The sequence below is a fragment of the Arvicola amphibius genome, chromosome 4, assembly GCF_903992535.2.
Source record: "Arvicola amphibius chromosome 4, mArvAmp1.2, whole genome shotgun sequence".
Taxonomy (NCBI): Eukaryota; Metazoa; Chordata; class Mammalia; order Rodentia; family Cricetidae; genus Arvicola; species Arvicola amphibius.
The window spans coordinates 33,685,197-33,706,107 of record NC_052050.1 but is presented as its reverse complement, the minus strand read 5'-3'; the positions used below and the strand labels follow the sequence as shown (position 1 = coordinate 33,706,107).

Sequence of the window (20,911 nt, the reverse complement as noted above, 5' to 3'; positions counted from 1 at the left end):
ACAGAAATAGAAGATAAAGGCCTTTGCCTCTGGTTGTGTTAATGAAAGTTAAGCGGAAAAAAAGGCCCTTTTGCTCTAGAAGACTTTGTCTCCTCCCATTGAGGGGGTGACTGTTTGTGTTCTCAAGGAGAATGTGCCTTTGAATTGTAAGATGCTTATTTAGACTTCCCATATCACAGGGAGCTTGAAGGATATGAAGACAAGGTGATAAATTATTTCAAAGAGAATCCTGATTATAAGGGAAATACTCTTTTTGTCCTTTGCGGCTAGTTGTGTGTCTAAAATACATAACCAAACAGAGTTTGATTGCATAGGCTATCTGGGTTAGACCTTAACTCTAGAACTTCTTAGTATGTCATTTTCTGTGTCTTGGTTTTCACATCACAATGTAGATGGGGAGCAGGAACTGCTTCATACAGTTCTGAAAAGGAATTGAGTTTACATATGTTTAAACTAACCTTGTTGGCATGGTGACACATGCCTTTAATCCCAGCACTCTAGCGACAGGCGTACAGATTGCTCTGAGTTCAAGGCCAGCCTAGTTTATTTAGTGAGTTCCAGGGCAGTTAGGCCTATATAGGGAAACCCTGTCTATAAATAAAATAAATAGATAGATAAGTAAATAAATAATAAAAATAAAATAGGAATTAAATATAAACAAATATAAACCAAAAATACATAAGTAAATTTCTAACAATTGACCCTGTAGGAACATGCCATCAGTACTAAGTACTCTGTGTTTGCTTTGGAGTATAGTCTTGTTCCCCTGACAGTTATGCATGTGTTTAATGCCTCGAATCATTTGTCATTAAAGGGAGAAAGAACCTAAAGATCAAGACGTTGTTGATCAGAAGGAAAAAAGGAAAGAAAGCATCAGTCTGGAGAGAAGGAAATCAGACAGCGTTTTAGGGTCTTTGGAAGAAGGTATGGATGGATGATTGTTGTGTAGTGTGGGTCATGTCATTTTTCTTAAACTTCAGCTCAGCATTTCTAAGAATTGTCAATCATAACTTCATCACAAAACAGTAACATCATCAAAATTTGAGTTTTTTTCCTTTGGTTTTTGTTTTATTTTGTTTTTCCTTTTCCCTGAGACAGGATTTCTCTGTGTAGCCTTGCCTGTACTGGGACTTTAGAGCAGGCTGGCCTTGATCCATCTGTCTCTGCCTCACAAGTGCTGAGGTTAATGGTGTGTTGCCAGAACCACCTAGCTGTTCTTTAGTTTTGTGAGACAACATCTCACTCTGGCCTCACTCAGCATCTCAAAGTCAAAGCAGTCCTCTCACCTACCAGGTGCTGGGATTATAGCACAAACCAATACTCCTGGCTTTTCAGTTCTGTTTCTAAAACAAGCCATGGGCCAGCCTCAATTTGTTCATTGTCTGTAGAGCTGTTTTGCATTTAAATATATTCAAAAGCGTTTTAAATTTAAGCAGAGTGTGGTGATGCATGCCTCTGCACTCAGGAGGTAGGAGCAGGAGGATCACCCACAGATTTCAAGGCCAACTGGGGATACCTTGCCTAAAAACAAAACAAAAATCAAAGGCTTTGAGGTTTCTCAGTGGATCTTGCCACCAAGCCTGAGGGACCTAGGTTTGATCCCCAGAAGCCACATAGAGGAAGGAGCTTCCCATCTGCAGTAAGCTGTCTTTGAGCCTCCATAAGCATGTGTGTGCGTGCATGCACACATACACATAAATGAAAGATAACATTTTAAGAGTTTTGAATTTAGCTTACGTGGGTACTGAAGAAATCATATATTACAGAATTTAAATGAAGTTAAAAAGTCATATAAAAGTTATAAATTAACCTTTATTTCAAAACTATTCTAATAGAGTGTCAGGCTTCTAATATGCCTTTACAAGTGAGCTCCTGTGTTTATCTTACTCGGAGTGAGATAGTCACCCTTTTAGGTCATCTAGTCTTCCTTGCATCCCATCCCTAGTCCCTTTTCATTCTCCTTCTCTGCCCTGTTTTATTCTCAGGATGCAGACCCTCTGGACTGCATCTCCTTGGCTTTCTGTTAGCCAATGGGGGCCCTGGCAGAAGATCAGAGGGCAAGAGAATTGTTCATCACTTCCCTCCCCTACCTACTTGGGCACCTTGTGCCTGGTAGCCATGGTGTCCTGTCTCTCCGAACTCCAGTTCCTGCTCCAGTTTCCAGGAGCCATCCCATCCCCACTGCTCAGCTGCTGTCCACTAGGCTTCCCACAGCTACTAGCCAATAGATGCCTTGTCAATCCTTGTTTGTCCCGACTCTAATTATACCTTCGTGTATAGCAGCTTTGTTAAGAAATCTTTATCTGTACTAGTTTGTATACATTTTATTTCCTCCAGAACTCTGATTGGCATAGGGCCCAGAGTATATGGACATTTAGCCAAGACTGAATTCACTGAGAAGATAACTCAGGGAATTTGGAAAGGTCATGCAGGGACTTTTGATTTAGTGTCACTGGGTACCCATTGCTACCACAGGAGGCTATAGGATATTAGGAGAAGGAACCTTTGGCTGTGTTTTCAGGAAAGTCATGTCTTTATAGAGTAGAACAAACGAGGAAAGAGCACACTTGAGAGCACTCTAATGTGAATACTGCATTCTGACAGCCCTTGACCTAGAAAGTAACCAGGCTTTTTTTCCCCTTCCTCTTGTGTTTCATCAAGATGAACTAAAGCCCTGTTTCTGGAAGCGACTGGGTTGGTCTGAACCTTCCAGGTAATGAGATAGCGTATTTATAGGTCAGAGTTTGTTCTTTTTAGATTGCATGAGCAGACTTCAAATATTTACCAGTTTCTAAATAAATATCACTGACAGATTGCATCTACACCAAGCCGATCAGTTTATAGTTTTATATCTATAATTGATAAATATAAGGTGAAGTTCATGCCAACTTTGCTTAAATAAGTGATGTCTGCTCAAGGAAGGTTTCATACATGGAATATGAAAGATGCCACTGTCGGTTGCTTTGTAGTCATTTTGCATTCCATGCTATGTTGTTGATCACTATCTGCTTTGATTATACAGACAAAATTCCTTTTCTGTGACTTCAGTTGAATAGGAAAAGTGTATGTTTGTGTGTGCATTCTAAACACACACACACACACACTGGGCTTAGGATATGAGCTGAGTGAGTGGCAGAATGCTTGCCTGGTTTGTATGAGGCCTGGGATGTATTCCAAGCACTGCACAAGAATTTTTTAAAGTATGTATGAACTCAAAACTTCCCCTTTTTTCTTTAAAATCTGTGCACACAGGATAATTGTGCTGGATCAGAGTGACTTGTCGGAGTGATTGGAACTGGCTCGGAGGCAGGTCCAGCCTGAGTTCTTCTTTTGTCTGCATCAGTTGCCTCGAGGACAATGGTTCCAGTTCTGCAGCTCACACTTCGTTCTGCTGCTGCCATGGGCACAATAATGCGGCCCTATCGTGTGTAGCGTGCGTAATCGTTTGTTGTGAATCAGGTTTCTGAAAAGGGCAAGATATCCATAACGGCGAACATTTGATTGTGTTCAGAATGGCTTTTGATTTTATTGATGTAAATTTTTGAAACTAACTTTGTTATATAATAAAATGTTTACTTTTAATACTAGTTAGATGCCAATAGTGTAAGATCTATTTCTGGGCTCTAGTTTGGGGGTTGGGAAAATTGCTATATTTCCCTTCTAGAACCAGCTTACTAGGAGATAGCAACAGAACCCTAATTAATGTTGAACTTTTTGAGGTGAACAGAACTTCTCCCCATATTTTGGATTGTACACCTCACATCATCAGCTTACTAGAAGGGTGGAACTGTGGTAAAACAAAAACCACAATGTTTCCTCTCATTTAGCCTCTCTGACTGTCAGCCAGATGCAGATATGTATCTAGCCTGGGATCTAGAGGATTTGTGCCCATGTGGAATTTTCACACATGAATAGCGACTTTCCCGACACACTTCACCGTTGTGCGGCACTGACACTTTATTTTGTCTTGGTAGGTGGTAGGACTTTTTGTGAAAACCTAGTAGCTCCTGTTGCGGATGATCATGTTCATACATTTTAGATCACAGAAAACTCCTGGGCACAAATAAAATAAAAAGTACACATTTGTTTGGCTACCTTCAAACAAAGAAACAGGTGCTTGCTGTTTTAACCAGGGGAAAGAAGTAAGTTGCCTCTTGTGTGGTAATTCATGAATGCCTGCAGTCCTAGCACTTGGGAGGCTGAGTCAGAAAGCTTGCCTTGATTCAAGATCAGTCTGGGATACAGTGTGAGACCTTTCCCAAAGGAAGCAGACAACAAGGGGCCTGCAAGATGGCTCAGTGGTAAATACACTTGCCCTGAAGCCTCATAGCCAGTGTTTAGCACCAGGAACTGCATGGAGGATGGAGAGACCTGGCTCCCAGAGGCTGTTCTCTGATCTCTCCACATACACACACAATGAATAAACAAATATGATAAAAAATTTAAAAGCAAGCAAGCAACCAAACAAAACCACTCCCACGTTTACATGTAAGGAAGTGTGAGGACACAGAGACTTCCCGTACAGCTTTCCTCTCAGAAACTTGCTCTGTTTGATGAGACACTATATAAGAATGTGAAGACTAATAACAGACACTACCTGAGAAGGGTGGCTTGTATAATTATAACTATCAATTCATAATCATTAAGATGACACTAATGCCTGCTGGTAAGAATTGTAAGTTAGGCTGGGCCTGGTGGCGCACGTGGGAAATCCTAGCACTTGTGGAGGAAAGGCAAGTGGAGCTCTGTGAGTGTGAGGCCAGCTTCCCATCTGGCCTGTGAGATCTGTGAGCTACAGGTCAGTACTGATGATCACAGAGTTGGCAGAGAGCTCTTGGTGGTTACAGAGTAACCATTATCCATTATGTCCCAGGTACTGTACAGTCCTTTTCTTGCACGGGGCAGCCCTACCATTTCTGTAGGGTGCTGCTTGTAAGACTCTTGTCAGCCATTTCCAGCTTCAGCCCCTTGTTTCCCATTGGCTCGCACATCTAGCTTTATAAAGACAGTTCAAGCCATTAAGTGAAAATTAACTCGGCTTGCCTTCACCACAACTCCTAGCATGGACACATCAATCCCTGTAGAACAGATGCAGTCTCTGTTGAAGTACAGATCAGTGGGTTCCAGCTGCACTTGTTCCTCTCACTTTCTTTTATACTAAAGGAATGTTCTTCCTACCCAAGGACAGTCTTATCCCTGTCCATTCAGAATTTTTTTTCTTATGTAGCATTTTTATTTTCAACTTTTTATTTTTCTTTACACACACTTGTGTGTGTGTGTGTGTGTGTGTGTGTGAGAGAGAGAGAGAGAGAGAGAGAGAGAGAGAGAATGTGTGGAGGCCCCAAGGTTGATGTCAGGAGTCTTCCTTAGCTTCTGTCTGCCTTCCTCAACGAAGCAGCATCTCTCATTTGAACCCACAGCCCACTGATATGGCAAGCTTGTTCCTGGGATTCCACTCTGTCTTCCAAGCACTGGTTTGAAAGAAAATGGACCCAAAGGGAGTGGCAGGCACTATTAGGAGATGTGGCTTTGCTGAAGTTGGTGTGGCCTTGTACAAAGAAATGTGTCACTGTGGGGCAGGCTTTGAGGTCTCTTTTGCTCAAGCTTTGCTCAGTATAACTTACAGACCATGTCCTGTTGACTACAAGCCAAGATGCAGAACACTTGGCTACACCTCTAGCACCATATCTGCCTGTACGTCACCATGTTGCACCGTGATGACAGTGGACTGAACTTCTGAACTGTAAGCTGCCACCACAGTGAAATGCTTTCCCTTAGAAGACTTGCCGTAGTCTTCTAAGTAATCCTTTTGTATACTGTGAAGATTTGTCACTGTGATTGATTTAATAAACAAGCTGACTGGCAAATAGCTGAACAGAATATGGTTAGGTGGGGAAAGCTGGGAAGGAGAGTCGCTGGCAGACAGAGAGCAAGTTGGGCACACAGTACTGAGAAAAAGTACCAAGCCATATGGCAAAGCATAAATAAAAAATATGGGTTAATTTAAGTGTAAGAGTTAGCTAGTGACAAGCCTAAGCTACCAGCCAAGCTTTTATTATACTTTACACTAAGTCTCTGAGTCAATTGTTTGGGAAATGACTCCTGGTTATTTGGGAGCAGACGTTCAGGACAGGAGAACTCTCCTACAGTGGTCATGGTGTCTCTTCGCAGCAATAGAAGCCCTAACTAAAACAGAGGCCATTCCCATCTGGCACAGGTTTAGAGATCTGAACTCTAGTCCCACAATTGTGCATCAAATGCTTTCCTCGCTGAGGCTGAGTCGCCTTCCTCTTTTCCAAGCTTTCTTCTTTATTCATTGCATTCCATAAGCATTGACATGTAGATTTTCTTATCTTTAAAAATCATTCCCTGAGCTGGGCCTGGTGGTGTGGCGTGCAGAAATCAAAGGCTAGAAGATTGCAATTTGGAGGCCAGGGTAGACTACAGAATGAGTTCAAGACCAGCCTGACTGCGGTTTAGCAGTTAAGAGAACTTGCTGCTCTTTCAGAGGTTCGGCGTTCAGTTCCTCACACCCATATCAGGGAGCTCACAACTGCCTATAAGTCCAGCTTCAGGAGATCTGACATCTTCTTTTGGCCTCCGCAGGTACCCAAATGAACATGTGACACACACATACATGTAAATTAAAATAATAGTAATGACTTATCCAGCCATGGTGGTGCATACCTTTAATGTCTACACTTGGGAGGCAGAGGCAGGCATAGCTCTGTGAGTTCAAGGCCAGCCTAGTTTACAAAATAAGTTTCAGGTCAGCTAGGAGCTACACAGTACTAGACCCTGCCTCAAAACAAGCAAGGGACGACAACAACAAAAGCCCCAAGCAATGGAAATAAATCTCAATAACAAAACAAGTGACAAGTGCTCCCCTCACAGGATCAGTCCTCTGTACTACAGAAAACAGCTGTCCTGGACCCCACCTCCCTCTCCAGCCGCTGGCGTCTCTCACTGCAGTTCTGGAAACATTATACTTGATGTCTCTGGTCCTCACCTCCCTGTCTCCCCTCAGCACACCAGAATATCAATCCCACTTCCATTCTCCAGAAGTTACTCAGGCCACCAGTGTCTTCCATATCTCTAAATCACAATCACTTGTCCCTGTTAGTAGTTGCTCTTGCCACCTATTTCCTCAGTATCACTGATGTTAGACTCTTGGCTTTTCTGTCTCTTTGGTTATTCGTCTTCAACCTCCACCTCTGAGTTTTTCTCTGAGTGTTCTTCCTAAGAGACTGATGATTTAAGTGTGAATGCCCCCATAGGCTCCTGTGCTCCTGTGCTCCTGTTGGGAAGGACTAGGGGGTGTGGCCTTGTTGCAGTAGGTGTGTCACTGTGCCTGGGGGTGTGGCCTTGTTGCAGTAGGTGTGTCACTGTGCCTGGGCTTTGGCTCCCCCAACTTCCTCCCTGCCTGTGGATAAGGATGGAAGCTCTCCATGCCACGCCTGTCTGCTTCCTGCCATGGTGACAGTGGACTAACCCTCTGAAGTTTTGAGCAAGCTGTCAAATAAATGCTTCCTTTATAAAAGTTGCCTTGGTCATGGTGCCTCTTTACAGCAATAGAACACTGACTAAGACAGCGGCCTAGTTCATCTCCACGGCTTCAGTTAGCGTGTGTGTCTCACAGTCGGCCTCTCATCTGAGCTCATGAGCCTCTCCACACGGTCAGTGTCTGCTCTTGGATTACTTGCTGGTATCTCGCAGATACAGCCAATATTGAACTCAGTGTCATCTTCATTTGCTTTTAGCATTCCCTTTATTTATTTATTTATTTATTTATTTATTTATTTATTTATTTATTTATTATGTTAGTGTTCTGAGATCCAGAAAACATCCTTAACTCTCATTACTTAACTCATTACATTAAAAAAATAAATCAAGCCAGGCGGTGATGGCACATCCTTTTAATTCTAGCACTCAGGAAGCATAAGCAGAGGGATCTCTGTGAGCTCAAAGTCAGCCTGGTCAACACAGTTGTCAAGGACAACCAAGGCTACACAGAGAAACCCTGTCTCAGACAAACAAACAAAAAAAGACTTGTTTCAAACTGGGCATGGTGGCACAGAGTTATAATCTCAGCATTTTGGAGGCCAAGGCAGGTAGATTGTGATGAGTTCGAGGCCAATCTGGGCTACACCGTGAGAAAAACAATAGCAAAGAACTCCCCAGACAATCAAAAAACCTTAACCTCTATAATAAATGTTCCTTCTTCCATTTTTGTTGCCACTGTTGCTGCCCATGTTTCAATAGCCTTCTTTTCTATCTAATTAATTTAAGGCTGGCCTTGAACTTCTGATCCTCCTGAATCTACCTTCCAAGTACTGGAATTACAGGAACTTAACACCATGCCTGCCTTACAAATCTTTTTAATAGCTCTTACATGCAATTCAGTGCCATAGGCCTTCAAGCAGTGCTGAACCAAGCAGAGTCTCTGCTGTCCTGGAGTTTACCTAGCTTTTAAATGATCAAATAGTATTAACAGCAAATGCTGTAATGTAATAGGTTAAAATGATATTAATTGCATAAGGATGTTAAGGGGCAGCTTAAACATTAAATAAGGCATCCAGTGGAAGCTGCTCTGAAGATGTGGCCTCTAAAGTCTGGCTGCGGTGATGGGGAAGAACCAGTCTTGTGGCTAGAGGGCGAGCATCGAGCGCCAAGAGCAGCAGAGCTCCATGGGAAACAAGCTGAGCAGTGAAAGCCCCGGGTGATGGAGAAGCAGACCAGGCCGTAGGGCAACTGCCAGCACAGCGAGGGCTGGAGAGGGCTCCGTACTGGTCAAGAGCACTGTGTATCTTCCAGAGGACGCGGGTTTCATTCCCCGCACCCATATGGCACTTTACAACTGTCTCTTAACTCCAGTTCCCGGGCATCCAAAGCAGCCTCTGGCCTGCACAGGCTCCAGTAGCACACATGGCTCATAGACACAAATGTAGGCAAAACACCCACATGCACAAAAATAATGTTTTTATTATTTGTACAGTGAGGTTGGAAGACTAAGCAAGGGGGTTTATAGACCATGGCACCACATAGGAGTGGTTAGAAAGTTCTCTTCCCTAATTTTTAATTTTAATTTTTATTGTTTTTGTTTTGAAATCTCATGTATATCCAGGCTAACCTTCAACTTACTATATAGTTGGGGGTGACCTTGAACTCTGATCTTTTCTTCATCATCTGAGTGCTATGATTGTAGGCCTTAATCAGCATTCTAATTTATGTTAGCTCAGGATGGAATCTGTTAGAAAAGTACTACCAACTGAACTTCTGTCCCCAGCCACAGTGACCTTTCATTCATTTGTTGTGGTGTGTATAGAATGTATATGCGTGTGTGTGCTAAGGCATGTGAGTGTTTGCATGTGGAGGCCAGAAGCCAACATTGTGTGTCTTTCTCCATTGCTCTTCACACTGATTATTTTGAGGTAGGAGCTCTTACTGACCCTGGAGCTCACTGATTGGCCAGAATGGCTGGCTGCTGTTGGGCGCTGGAGACCGTCTTTGTCCCTTCAGCACAGGGGTTACAGGTGCATGCCACACTTGCTCTGTACGAGTGTTGGGGATCTGGACTCAGGTCATCATGTTTGCACAGCAGGCTCTTTATCTAATGAGTAATCTCCTTACCCCCACAGTGACCTTTTGACTGTGCCGCTCTTGTTCAGGTCTTTGCCATACAGACCAGGCAATGGTGGTGCACCCTTTAATCCCAGCACTAGAGAGGAATTATGAAATGGAAGGAGACAGGTCTCAGCTCAGTCTGCAGTTGCCCAGCCTTGGTAGAGGTAAGACTTTTCTGGTGGCTTGGCTGCTTTTCTTTTCTTCTTCTAATCCTCAGTTTGAACCCCAGTATCTGTCTCTGGGTTTTTAATATTCGCCCTAAAATTGACATACTTCAGTTAACAAGAACAGTTAGCCAGAAGTGGAGCTACAGAAACAAGGTTAATTGTGGTGATATTTTGTTTGTGCTGTAACAAATAAAGCTTGCCTGAAGGTCAGAGTGCAGAACTAGTCACACTAGTTAGCCACAGAGGCCAGGCAGTGGTGGCGCACACCTTTAATCTCAGCACTCAGGAGGCAGACACAGACTATCTCTGTGAGTTCAAGGCCACCCTGGACTACACAAGATCTGTCTAGTCTCAAAGAGAATCAGAGCCAGGAGGTGGTGACTCACGTCTTTAACCTCAGTACTTAGGAGTCACACACCTTTAATCCCAGCACTAGGGATTGGAGACAGGAAGGGCTATGGCTGAGCAGAGGAGACAGGCGCTGAGGGCATACAGTCTGAGGACTTGTAGAGACAGGATACCCCATTCGGCCTGAGGATTGTGTAGAGGTAAGAACTACTGGCTGGCTGTTCTGCTTCTCTGATTTTTCAGCTTTCACCATCTAATATCTGACTCTGGGATTTTATTATTAAGACCAATTAGAATTTCGTGCTACAGTTAGTAAGTACCTTAAGAAACCTTCCAAGAACTATGGGTTTTGATGGATTGGGTCTTTAGTTTAGTTTTGGCATGCTGTATACATGCTAAGTTTTACAGTCTGAGTGGTACTCTCGTGGAATCAGTCATGTAAAGGTCTGGTGCCGTTACAATATTGGGTACTTAGCTAATGTGTTAAGTGAGCAATTAATTTCAGTATTCACAAAACCACCAGAGGTTAAGTGTTGCTGCCCCCACTTACGAAAGAGAAGACTGTTCAAAGGGGGTTTCATGACCCACCCGGGATCACACTGGAGCAAATGCTTATTTAGTACTTACAGATGCACAGTAGCCCTCCTTGATGTAGCTCAAGACCACACTGGGGAGACATTAAGAATTACGGAAATGGGGCTGCTGGTGAGTTAGCTCAGTGACTACAAAGCCATACAAGCTTGGTGCTCTGAGTTCAATATCTGGAACTCACAGGGAAAGGACAGACTAACTCCCATACATTTTTCTCACCCTACCTCCCAAACACACACACACACACACACACACACACACACACACACACACACACACCTAAATAAAAATAAACTACAATTTCTGAGATAGCATCCAAGCTCTTGCCTAATAAATTGTTGCTTATGCTGCTGGTCCTTGCAGCCCCTTTGCATGCGATTTAGAAGACTTTACTATAAAATATTGGCCTTAAGCACTAAGTTCGTATTAGAATCATCTAAAGAAGACCTCTCTCTCTCTCTCTCTCTCTCTCCTCTCTCTCTCTCTCTCTCTCTCTCTCTCTCTCTCTCTCTCTCTCTCTGTGTGTGTGTGTGTGTGTGTATGTGTGTGTGATGGGGGGGTTAAACAAATATCAATGTTTGTTTTACCCCAGAATAATCAGGTTTATTTAATTTGAGGCTATGTGTGAACTTTGTTGTTGTTGTTTTTTGTTTGTTTGTTTTTTGAGATAGAGTTTCTCTGTGTAACAGCCCTAGCTGTCCTGGAACTAGTTCACGTAGACCAGGCTAACCTCAAACTTACAGAGATCCACCTGCCTCTGTGCTGGGATTAAAGTCATGCTCCACTACTGCCTGGCTATGTGTGAGCTTTTGAAAGCTCTCCAGGAAAATCAGTTGTGCACCCAGCATTAAAAAACATTGTTCTAGGACTGGAGAGATGGCTCCAGCAGTTAAGAGCACTGGCTGCTCTTGCAGAGAACCCAGGTTTGGTTCCCAGCACCCACGTGGTTGCTCACAACCATCCCTAACTCCAGTTCCAGGGGTCAGGTGGCTTCTTTGACCTCTTCAGGCATGGCGAATGTGGTGCATATATACAAACAGGCAAAATACGCAAAATAAAATCAATATATCTAATAAATAGAGAAAGAACTGTTGTCCTAAGGGGAGGCACAGAGATGGTGTTCTATATTCAGGATGTTTATTGCAGAATTGGGTTATTGGAAAAACCCAAATGTCCAAGAGTAAAAGACTGGTTTAAAAATTATGAAATAATTCTAAGTGAGTCCATTTAAAATCATATAGGTATAGATTAACAGGGAAACATGTTTATGACATATGAAATAATCATATAGGTATAGATTAACAGGGAAACATGTTTATGACGTATGAAATAATCATATAGGTATAGATTAACAGGGAAACATGTTTATGACGTATGAAATAATCATATAGGTATAGATTAACAGGGAAACATGTTTATGACGTATGAAATAATCATATAGGTATAGATTAACAGGGAAACATGTTTATGACATATGGAATAATCATATAGGTATAGATTAACAGGGAAACATGTTTATGACATATGGAATAATCATATAGGTATAGATTAACAGGGAAACATGTTTATGACATATGAAATAATCATATAGGTATAGATTAACAGGGAAACATGTTTATGACGTATGAAATAATCATATAGGTATAGATTAACAGGGAAACATGTTTATGACGTATGAAATAATCATATAGGTATAGATTAACAGGGAAACATGTTTATGACGTATGAAATAATCATATAGGTATAGATTAACAGGGAAACATGTTTATGACGTATGAAATAATCATATAGGTATAGATTAACAGGGAAACATGTTTATGACGTATGAAATAATCATATAGGTATAGATTAACAGGGAAACATGTTTATGACGTATGAAATAATCATATAGGTATAGAGTAACAGGGAAACATGTTTATGACATATGAAATAATCATATAGGTATAGATTAACAGGGAAACATGTTTATGACATATGAAATAATCATATAGGTATAGATTAACAGGGAAACATGTTTATGACATATGAAATAATCATATAGGTATAGATTAACAGGGAAACATGTTTATGACATATGAAATAATCATATAGGTATAGATTAACAGGGAAACATGTTTATGACATATGAAATAATCATATAGGTATAGATTAACAGGGAAACATGTTTATGACATATGAAATAATGTTAGTAGTAATATTCTGGTAGATATAAATGTACTTTTTATATAATTTTATAATGTCCACATATGGTAAATGCAGAAAATACTTAGTAAAATAAGAAAGTGTTCCTTTTACTTAATTTCAACTTTGTAATTCCTTGCAAACTTCTTTAATTTGGGGAAATAGAAAAAGCTTAGAAATACTTAAAATTCAAGTCCCTGTAGAGATTAGAATGCCAATATAATTAACCACAAATCTAATTAATTTTACCATAACTCATTTGAAGAAAAACTAACAGAAGAGAACAGTCAATATAGTGCACAAAGACATGAAGGTAAGTCAGTCTTGGCCTATCATCTGTAATCCCAGCATTCAGGAAGCTGAGGCAGGAGGGTTGTGAGTTAGGAGCCACTTGTGCAACACAGTACGATTCTGTCTCAAAAACCACCTTGATCTTTGAGTCAGTGATAGAAAGTTGTACATGGGTCATTTCTGTGTCAAAAAAGAATGTAAAAAGGAACCATTTCTTTTTTATCCACAATGGTAATTGAAACGGGAAAACCACTCTTCGAGTAAGAAAAATCGAGAAGGCAGGTGTACCTGCCTGTAACTCCTACAGCCTGAGAAGCTGAGGTGGGAGGATTGTGAGTCTGAGGCCAACCTGGCCATTTAGTGAGAACCTGTCTCAAAAGAGGAAGGGGCTGAGAAGATGACTCAGCAGTTAAGAGGCATCCTGTTCTTGCAGAGGGCTTGAGTTTGTTTCCAGCACACACATCAGGTGGCTCATAATGATCCAACACCTCTAGCTTTGGGGGCACCAGCACTCACATGAACATATACATAGCTTAAAATTAATATTTTTTATTTTTAAAAAGAAGGTTGGAATATAGCTTAGTGGATACCTTGCCTAACATACACAAGACCTTGTATGATCCGCAACATTGCATAAACTGGGTGTGGTGGCACATGCCTATAGTCCCACTCCTTGAGAGGTAGAAGCAGGAGTACTGGAAATCAGAAGTATAAGATCATAAAGGTCAGCCAGACGGTGGTGGTGCACACCTTTAATCCCAGCACTTGGGAAGCAGAAGCAGGCAGATCTCTGTGAGTTCGAGGCCAGCCTGGACTACAGAGTGAGTTCCAGGACAGGCTCCAAAGCTAAAAAAAAAAAAAGGATCCTACAGAAAGAATTCAAGGCCAGAAGGCGAGAGAGAGAGAGAGAGAGAGAGAGAGAGAGAGAGAGAGAGAGAGAGAGAGAGAGAGAGAGAGAGAGAGAGAATGATTATCATCTGATAGTGAGAAGGGACATTAATGTTTATTGTGTGATACTCAGGAGCCAGGCAGTAGTTTCTAGACTGAAACTAAGAATCAGGTCCAGTCATTTATGATCAAAACCAAACTAACTCCAGATCTTTACATATGATACTACATGCTCCTTGAACAATTTGAAAATGTATGATTTGAGTAACCTAGGTTTTGACCCTAGACTCAAGCAAACATTATTCAAGAAACTTGGATAAGGCTGGAGCTGTTTGTTTTTTAATTCAGTTGTAACAGTTTCAAACAAAATTGGAGTAACTATGTACATCACGCAAGGTACCTTGTTAGGTTGACCCCAGTGACTGACTTCACACAAGCCCTTGGCCAAAGGTTGAGTGTCAAGTCCACAGCCAGGTTCAGTTTCCTGTGTACTGATGTTCTATAAGGAATTGTAACTGCAACACGAGATGTTTAATAGAAAGCTCCTTCCTTTGTGACATCACCAGGCAGATTGTAAAGAACTGTTTAAGATACTCAGAACAGCAGCCACGTTTGTGCGGGACCAAAGAACAGCCGCCCTGAAAACAGTGAAGATAAATACTCATGCTCTGTCAGGATCCTGCAAACAAGCCAGCTGGCAAAACATGGCATCTACCCAGAAGGCCACAGTCTATCATGTGCTGAAGACAAATAAAAGTGGCTCCAAGGTAGCGGTTTCATCACACAGAGGGGCTGAGGTGACTACCTCCACTCCTCAGCGGTGCCATGGCTATGTTTCCTCAAACCAGCGAGGTCCTGCTGTCTCCTTGAGCCCTTCCCAGAGAAGACCCGAAGCTGCATCTCCCACCACTCACTGTTCAGTGGCAGACTATCCTCGCTCTCTGTCCCCACAGCCAGGGCCTGGCCTCTCTACAGCCTCCACCCCACGGGCAGCTGAGACCCGACCAAGAACAGAGACAACCCGCCCTCGCTCTCCTCATCGGAAGAACCAGTCAGTGCAGACACTATCGTCCCATCTCTCAGGAGGGCGTCGGAATGTCAGCCCAATGAGGGAAGAATCAACCCGAAGAAACGAGAACAAGCCAGGCCGTGAGGTTGGCTACCATTCCTCTTTGGCTTCTGATGCCAAATACCGCCACTTGAGTTTTATCAGTGAGAAGGAGGAGGACCCACCCTCCAAGGTCCAGAACCCCCAGGGGGTTAAAGTACCCCGTCGGGTTTCAGTTTACCCAAAGGATGAAGCTATACAAACAGAGCCCCCCCGAAGGACTACTGTTGAGGTCAAATCTGCCAGAAATGTCTCAGAGCATGGCAGTCGTGGTACCAATGACCATCAGACAGTCGTTAGAAAGAGCCCTCCCCAGGAATCAGAAATTGCTCCTCTCAGCTCAATTCTCTCAGAACCTAAGCAAAAGAACATGAAGGCATCACCAGGCCTCAAACTCTCTGTCCTCAGAGATTTAGATGGGGCACCCCGAGTTTCTCCGCGTTCAGATCGCACAGTCTATGTAGAGACCAAGCCCTACTCAAAGGTTTTAATATCAGAAATAGAACCCACCATGAAGTCTCCAACCCGAGACCGCGAGGCTGGACGCAAGGTGACCATCTCCTCAGGAAAACCGTCAGTACAGTCACCTCATCGTGTGACAACTCGAGCAGTATCTGAAGGACACTGTAAATCTCCCCTGTATACAGAGCTGTCACCAAAGCCCTCCATCCATGCAGAACTGGAGTTGACCCCTCGGCCTTTGCCCCCAAGGTCCTTACCTAGGTATGGGCCTGGTTGCTCATGGTGGGCCTTACTGAATCCTAAAGTTGAGACGTCCCCAAACCAGCCATCAGTATTTGATTTTGAACCTACGTCCCCCCCTCCCCTAGACCCTTTAGAGTCTTTTTTTGAAATGGACTCAAACCTTTTCTGTGAGGACCTGATGTTCCAGAGAGAAAAAGGAAGCCTGCCGCCATCACCAAAGGAGTCCTTACACCGAGCCCCACTGTTAGAAGTGCCGAAGACCCCGAAGTACACCAGCATACAGCCCATTCAAGGTTTCAATGCTTTCTTCCTGGGTATGTGGAGAAGCAAGCTGTCCAGATGCAGCCCACACGTAGTGAAATGGGACGTTGGGTTAGGCATGAAAGCACCCCCTCGGCATCCCGGGCCCCAAGGCTGCCTTCCTGCTACTGCCAAGCTGCTTCTATTTTTGAGCTCAGTACTCCATGCCTTGGCTGCCAGCTTCTCTGAGCTCCACACTAGTGACATCAGCGCAAGTGGTTAAAGCTGGAGTTGAACACGACCTCCAACAGTCAGTGCCGTTTAACTCTGCCATGGAAGGTAGAATGGCTGGCAGGGTCAGACGTGGATGCCTCAGAGCGTAAATAAAGAACTGAGGCAGGGCACGGGCTAGTAGGGGCTGTTAAAAACAGTAAGAGCCCTGCGTTAATACCTGGTTTTAAAGTAGAATAGGTAGGGAACACATGGGCTGGGTTTCAGGCTTCCTGGAGGGGGATAGCGTTAAAGTTCACAGAGAGGGTGTGAAGATGGGACAGGGACAGTGGTGGGAGGAGAGCCCCTGGAAGAGGTCAGAGGCTAAGAGGACTTTCTGGTGGAGACCTGGAGACTTAGGTAATGGAGGGAGGGATGGGTGACGTTTCACGGGCAGGAAACAGCAAGATTTCGTTCCTTTCAGATGTCTCTGAGGAAATGTACAGCCGGATCATCTGGTGGCTGAAAGGTCTGTGTTCCCCCTTCTTGTGGGGGACTTGGGGGTGGCAAGGCAGGCTAGAGGGCAGCCTCCATGTCTGTTGTACCAATGGGTCTTTTAAAGTGAGTGACTCGGGTTTAGACCTTCAGTTTGCTATTGGTCAGCCCTTTGGGAATGTGAACCCTTTTCATCTTCAACAGTGAGCTCTCATGAAAACTCAGTTCTGGGAAGGAGAACAACATAAGCCCCGTGGTCCTTAAACTTAATCTCATCTATCATATGTTGGGGGGGGATGTTCATTTTTGAGACAAGATCTTGTTATGTATCCTTGACTGGACTTGACTTTGCTATGTAGACCAGGATGGCCTTAAATACATAGAGATCTACCTGCCTCCAAAGTTCTACCACACCCAGCTTCTGTCACCCCTTTTAAGATTTAATTTATTTGATGTGTATAGGGTGTTTTGCCTGTATGTAGCTCTGTGCCCATGAAGGCCAGAAGAGGGCATCAGATCCCCTGGAACTGGAGTCACAGACAGTTGTGAGCTGCTATGTGGGTGCTGGGAATTGAATCTGGTTCTTCTGCAAGAGCAGCCAGTACTCTTAACAACTGAGCCATCTGTCTAGCCCCGTCATGTGTTTTAAAGAAAAGTCACCAAAACAAACTACCCACTTTGAAGCGTTGCCCATTGCTGAGTCCACAGTGGCATTGGTCAAGGGTTCAGAACTCTCTTCATGTCCTGTCTCCACTTGTTGCCCCGGGAGGATCTCTGGCTCTGCTCGCCCTTCCCCTCCCCACACCAGTAGGTCTTGCATTCACCTCTGGAGCCAGTAGCATCCTTCAGCTCCTTTTATTCCTTTTTATGCTTGGCCACTGGTGGCGTGGGAGTGGGAGTAAGGATCAGACTTGGAAGAGTGTATCTTGCTAGCAGAGACTCTTGCAGTAAGAATTATAGCATGGTCAGGCGGTGGTGGCACACACCTTTAATCCCAGTACTCGGGAGGCAGAAGCAGGTAGATCTCTGTAAGTTCAAGGCCAGCCTGGCCTACAGAGCTAGTTCCAAGACAGCCAGGACTATTTCAAAGAGAAACCCTGTCTCAAAGAAGAAACAAAAAGAATTATGGCTTGATAAGCTCCTATGCTATTAATGGGACAGAGACCGGGCTCTGGATGACATTCCTGGGGTGGAGTCTTACGAATGCATTGCAATCCTGAATCCACCTCCCATCTGGAAGGTCTGGCCAGTGTGAGCTGCTTTAGATGTAAAGCCCTTATCAGGGTGCTGAGCATTAGGAACACCCAGTAAATGCAGCCACTGCTGTTCGGGACATTTGGGGCCCCGGGAAAGGGCGTGGGCCAGGTTATACCCAAATCAACCTGACATTTTTAGTAACACTCTCTTTTTCCTCTCATGTTGACACTTTCTGAATTCCATTTGCTGCCCCCCCTGGAAATGCCTGGCTTCCACTTCTTTGTTATGACAGATGAGGAGGTAAGAATCCCTCTGGGAGGTAACTTACAGCCCAATGTCCCCAGCCCTCATGGAATTCCTACTTCTGTCTTCTGATGGAAGGGGGCGTGGAAAGAGACAGAACTGCAGCATTGGCTGGGTAGGCTGTCGAGAGCACAACAGGGCACTGTGTTGCACCCAGGGATATTTGGACCAAAGTGTTAGACGAGCTAACGTTGCAGCTTTGAAGAGAAAGAATAGAGCTTCTGCCCAGGGCTCTGTGGAAAATGGGGCAGCTATGGTCTAGGTCATTCCCCATCTGGCTCTTCCCTCTCCTGCCTAGGGCACTTTAGAAGGGGTCGCTTTTCTGGGTTACACACTGTTTGAGTCCTCAAGTTGGAGAAACATGAAGTGGGCTCCGTTCTTGGCAGCCCTGTGTCCTAAATTTGGCAGCATCCTGATTTTGCGCTGCATCTGCTGTCCCCTTCAGTGCTTTTGCTCCTCTTGTTCCACGTTCGATAAGATGGCCAAAGCTCTTCCTGCCTCCATTCTTTCTTTGACCACATTTGTTTCCTACCCGAAGCCTAGCAAAGTCTCGTCCATGGCTGCCTGACCCAGGGGGAACAGTTGAATTCACATGGAAAAGGAGTAGGGAGAGCAAGAGCTCAGATAACAGAACAGCTGAAGGGGAGGTGTCCAGGAATGCAGCTACCACCCCCTCTGCTATGAGTTCTTATCCAGCCTCAGGCCTGAGCTCAGCTGTAGGTGGGAGCAGCCACTTTTAGAGATTATCTCCAAGCAAAGCAATAAGTCCCTCTCTTCTCTGTTGCCTCCGGTCCCGCCCGCTCCTTCATTCCATAGACAGTCTTCTAATCAGATGTGTGACACCCGGCTAGGCACTAATACACACACACACACACACACACACACACACACGCACGCACGCACGCACGCACGCACACACGCACGCACGCACGCATGCACGCAGCAGTTCTTTGCTTTGACATACTGACTGCACGAATGGAGAGATAAGACGTGGACAGAAAAAATACCACGCACTAGGCTGTGCTCAGATACCCAATCGACAGCTGAATGGATGCTCTTGGAGGGGCTTAGGAGATGGGGATCAGGAGGAGGGTAAGTAGAGGGTAGTTACACCCTCCTTTCCAGCGTCAGAGGGAGATATCATAATACAAATTCATACCTTTGGGAAGGGGTACTGTTTTCTCTGGTTCAAGATTTAATGCCTGTGGCTTGAGCGGGCTCCCTTCCATCCTCCCCAGCCTCGTCCCCTTTTCCTGTGCATTGTGCTTTAGTTTAGGAAGTCAAAAGCCTCGGCAGCAGAATGACATCTTCCCAAAATAGATCTTGCCCTGTCTGGATAATTACAGCTCTTCAGCCCTGTTCAGCAGCAGAGCTGCTCCCCAGAAGCTGGGGAGACAAGGTCCTCAGGCAGCTGGGCCGTCGGTCTTCCCTGGCTCTCTGGAAGGAGGGTTTGGATAGAGTTGGGCAAAGCAGTCTCCATGAAAAGCCAGCTTTCCCAGCCTGTCCTTTTGGGCTACACAACTCTCAGGCTGGCCCAGGATGGAGACGCTATGGTCCTGCTGTGTGAGGACTCTGGTTCCTCTGGTTTGGGAATGGTCTGACCATAGAAACTGTTCCAGATTCCATCCCCAGCAGGAATTCTCTAGTGGCTTGACCCCAGGGGCTGGCGCATGAAAGGCATTATTTGTTACTGAACTTCATAAGCTCCTCTGGGTCCACAGCTACGGACCATGCCAGATTCAGCCCATGTCTCTGTCTTTCTCCTTTTGTCTAAACGATTCCAGATGCAGCCCATGTCTCTGTCTTTCTCCTTTTGTCTAAGGAGTGGAGTTGAGAGATGCATCTCATCATTGGATTGGGATGGTAGATGTGGAGTCTCCTCAGAGAAGACTGGACTAGACCGAGGGGCCATTCCTAATGTGTGTCTCTTAGCAGAATCTCAACAAGAGAAGGTTCTGTTAGGCCTTCAGTGGGCCAGGGAAACTGCCTTCTCCTCTGGCCTGTAGAGTTCCTGAAAAAATGCAGCTTTTGTTGCTGCTGTTGTTGTTGTTTTGTTTTGTTTTTTTCAAAACAGGGTTAACAGCCCTAGCTGTTCTGGAACTCGCACTATAGACCAGGCTGGTCTCAAACTCACAGAGCCCAGCCTGCCTCTGCCTCCTGAGTGCTGGGATTAAAGGCGTGCACCACCACTACCCAGCAATAATGCAGCTCTTAATCAGAGGGGCAGCAATAGCTCTGATAGACAGGACTACTCCAGCCCCAAGATCACGTGTCTACAGGATTTTCCAACCTGCTAGCCTCTGGATGAGCCTTCGTAGGCTATCCGAAGAAAGGTGGTTTCCTCCTTGCTATATCTATCAATTATGCAAGAAACCGGCTCTGGAAATGAGGGCAGGAACCAGAGGAGGCCTTCAGGGGTACTCCAGGCAGACTGGAAATGTCTTCAGGGTGACACATCATTTGATCCCTGAAGGACAGGTGGTCAGACTCCTGTGACTTCTGGACCCTGGGGATGTTCTGCTCTGCGGCATTCCATTCACAAAGGAAAGCCCAAGTCTCCCAG

At 44.5% G+C, this 20,911-nt stretch overlaps 2 protein-coding genes across 15 annotated transcripts in view; both read left to right on the top strand.

Annotated features, from left to right (window-relative positions):
• The window catches only part of Tex14 (testis expressed 14, intercellular bridge forming factor), a 91,552-nt gene extending 88,030 nt beyond the window's left edge, over positions 1–3,522 (top strand). For 4 of the 5 annotated variants that reach the window (XM_038328497.1, XM_038328501.1, XM_038328498.1 and 1 more), the window contains 3 exons: positions 815–924; positions 2,662–2,713; positions 3,253–3,359. In XM_038328497.1, the coding sequence (XP_038184425.1) occupies positions 815–924; positions 2,662–2,713; positions 3,253–3,289 (199 nt within the window). In that variant the 3' untranslated portion in view covers positions 3,290–3,359. Of the gene's footprint in view, positions 1–814; positions 925–2,661; positions 2,714–3,252 lie in introns of all 5 variants that reach the window. The other variant, XM_038328500.1, reaches the window with a different exon arrangement.
• A 6,154-nt stretch (positions 3,523–9,676) lies between these two features.
• Positions 9,677–20,911, top strand: part of Septin4 (septin 4) — a 29,477-nt gene continuing 18,242 nt past the window's right edge. For 2 of the 10 annotated variants that reach the window (XM_038326797.2, XM_038326793.2), the window contains exons 1-4: positions 9,677–9,788; positions 13,177–13,224; positions 16,838–16,882; positions 18,338–18,345. In XM_038326797.2, the coding sequence (XP_038182725.2) occupies positions 9,692–9,788; positions 13,177–13,224; positions 16,838–16,882; positions 18,338–18,345 (198 nt within the window). In that variant the 5' untranslated portion in view covers positions 9,677–9,691. Of the gene's footprint in view, positions 9,789–13,176; positions 13,225–14,654; positions 16,218–16,837; positions 16,883–18,337; positions 18,346–20,911 lie in introns of those variants that run through there. The other 8 variants (XM_038326798.2, XM_038326794.2, XM_038326791.2 and 5 more) reach the window with 7 other exon arrangements.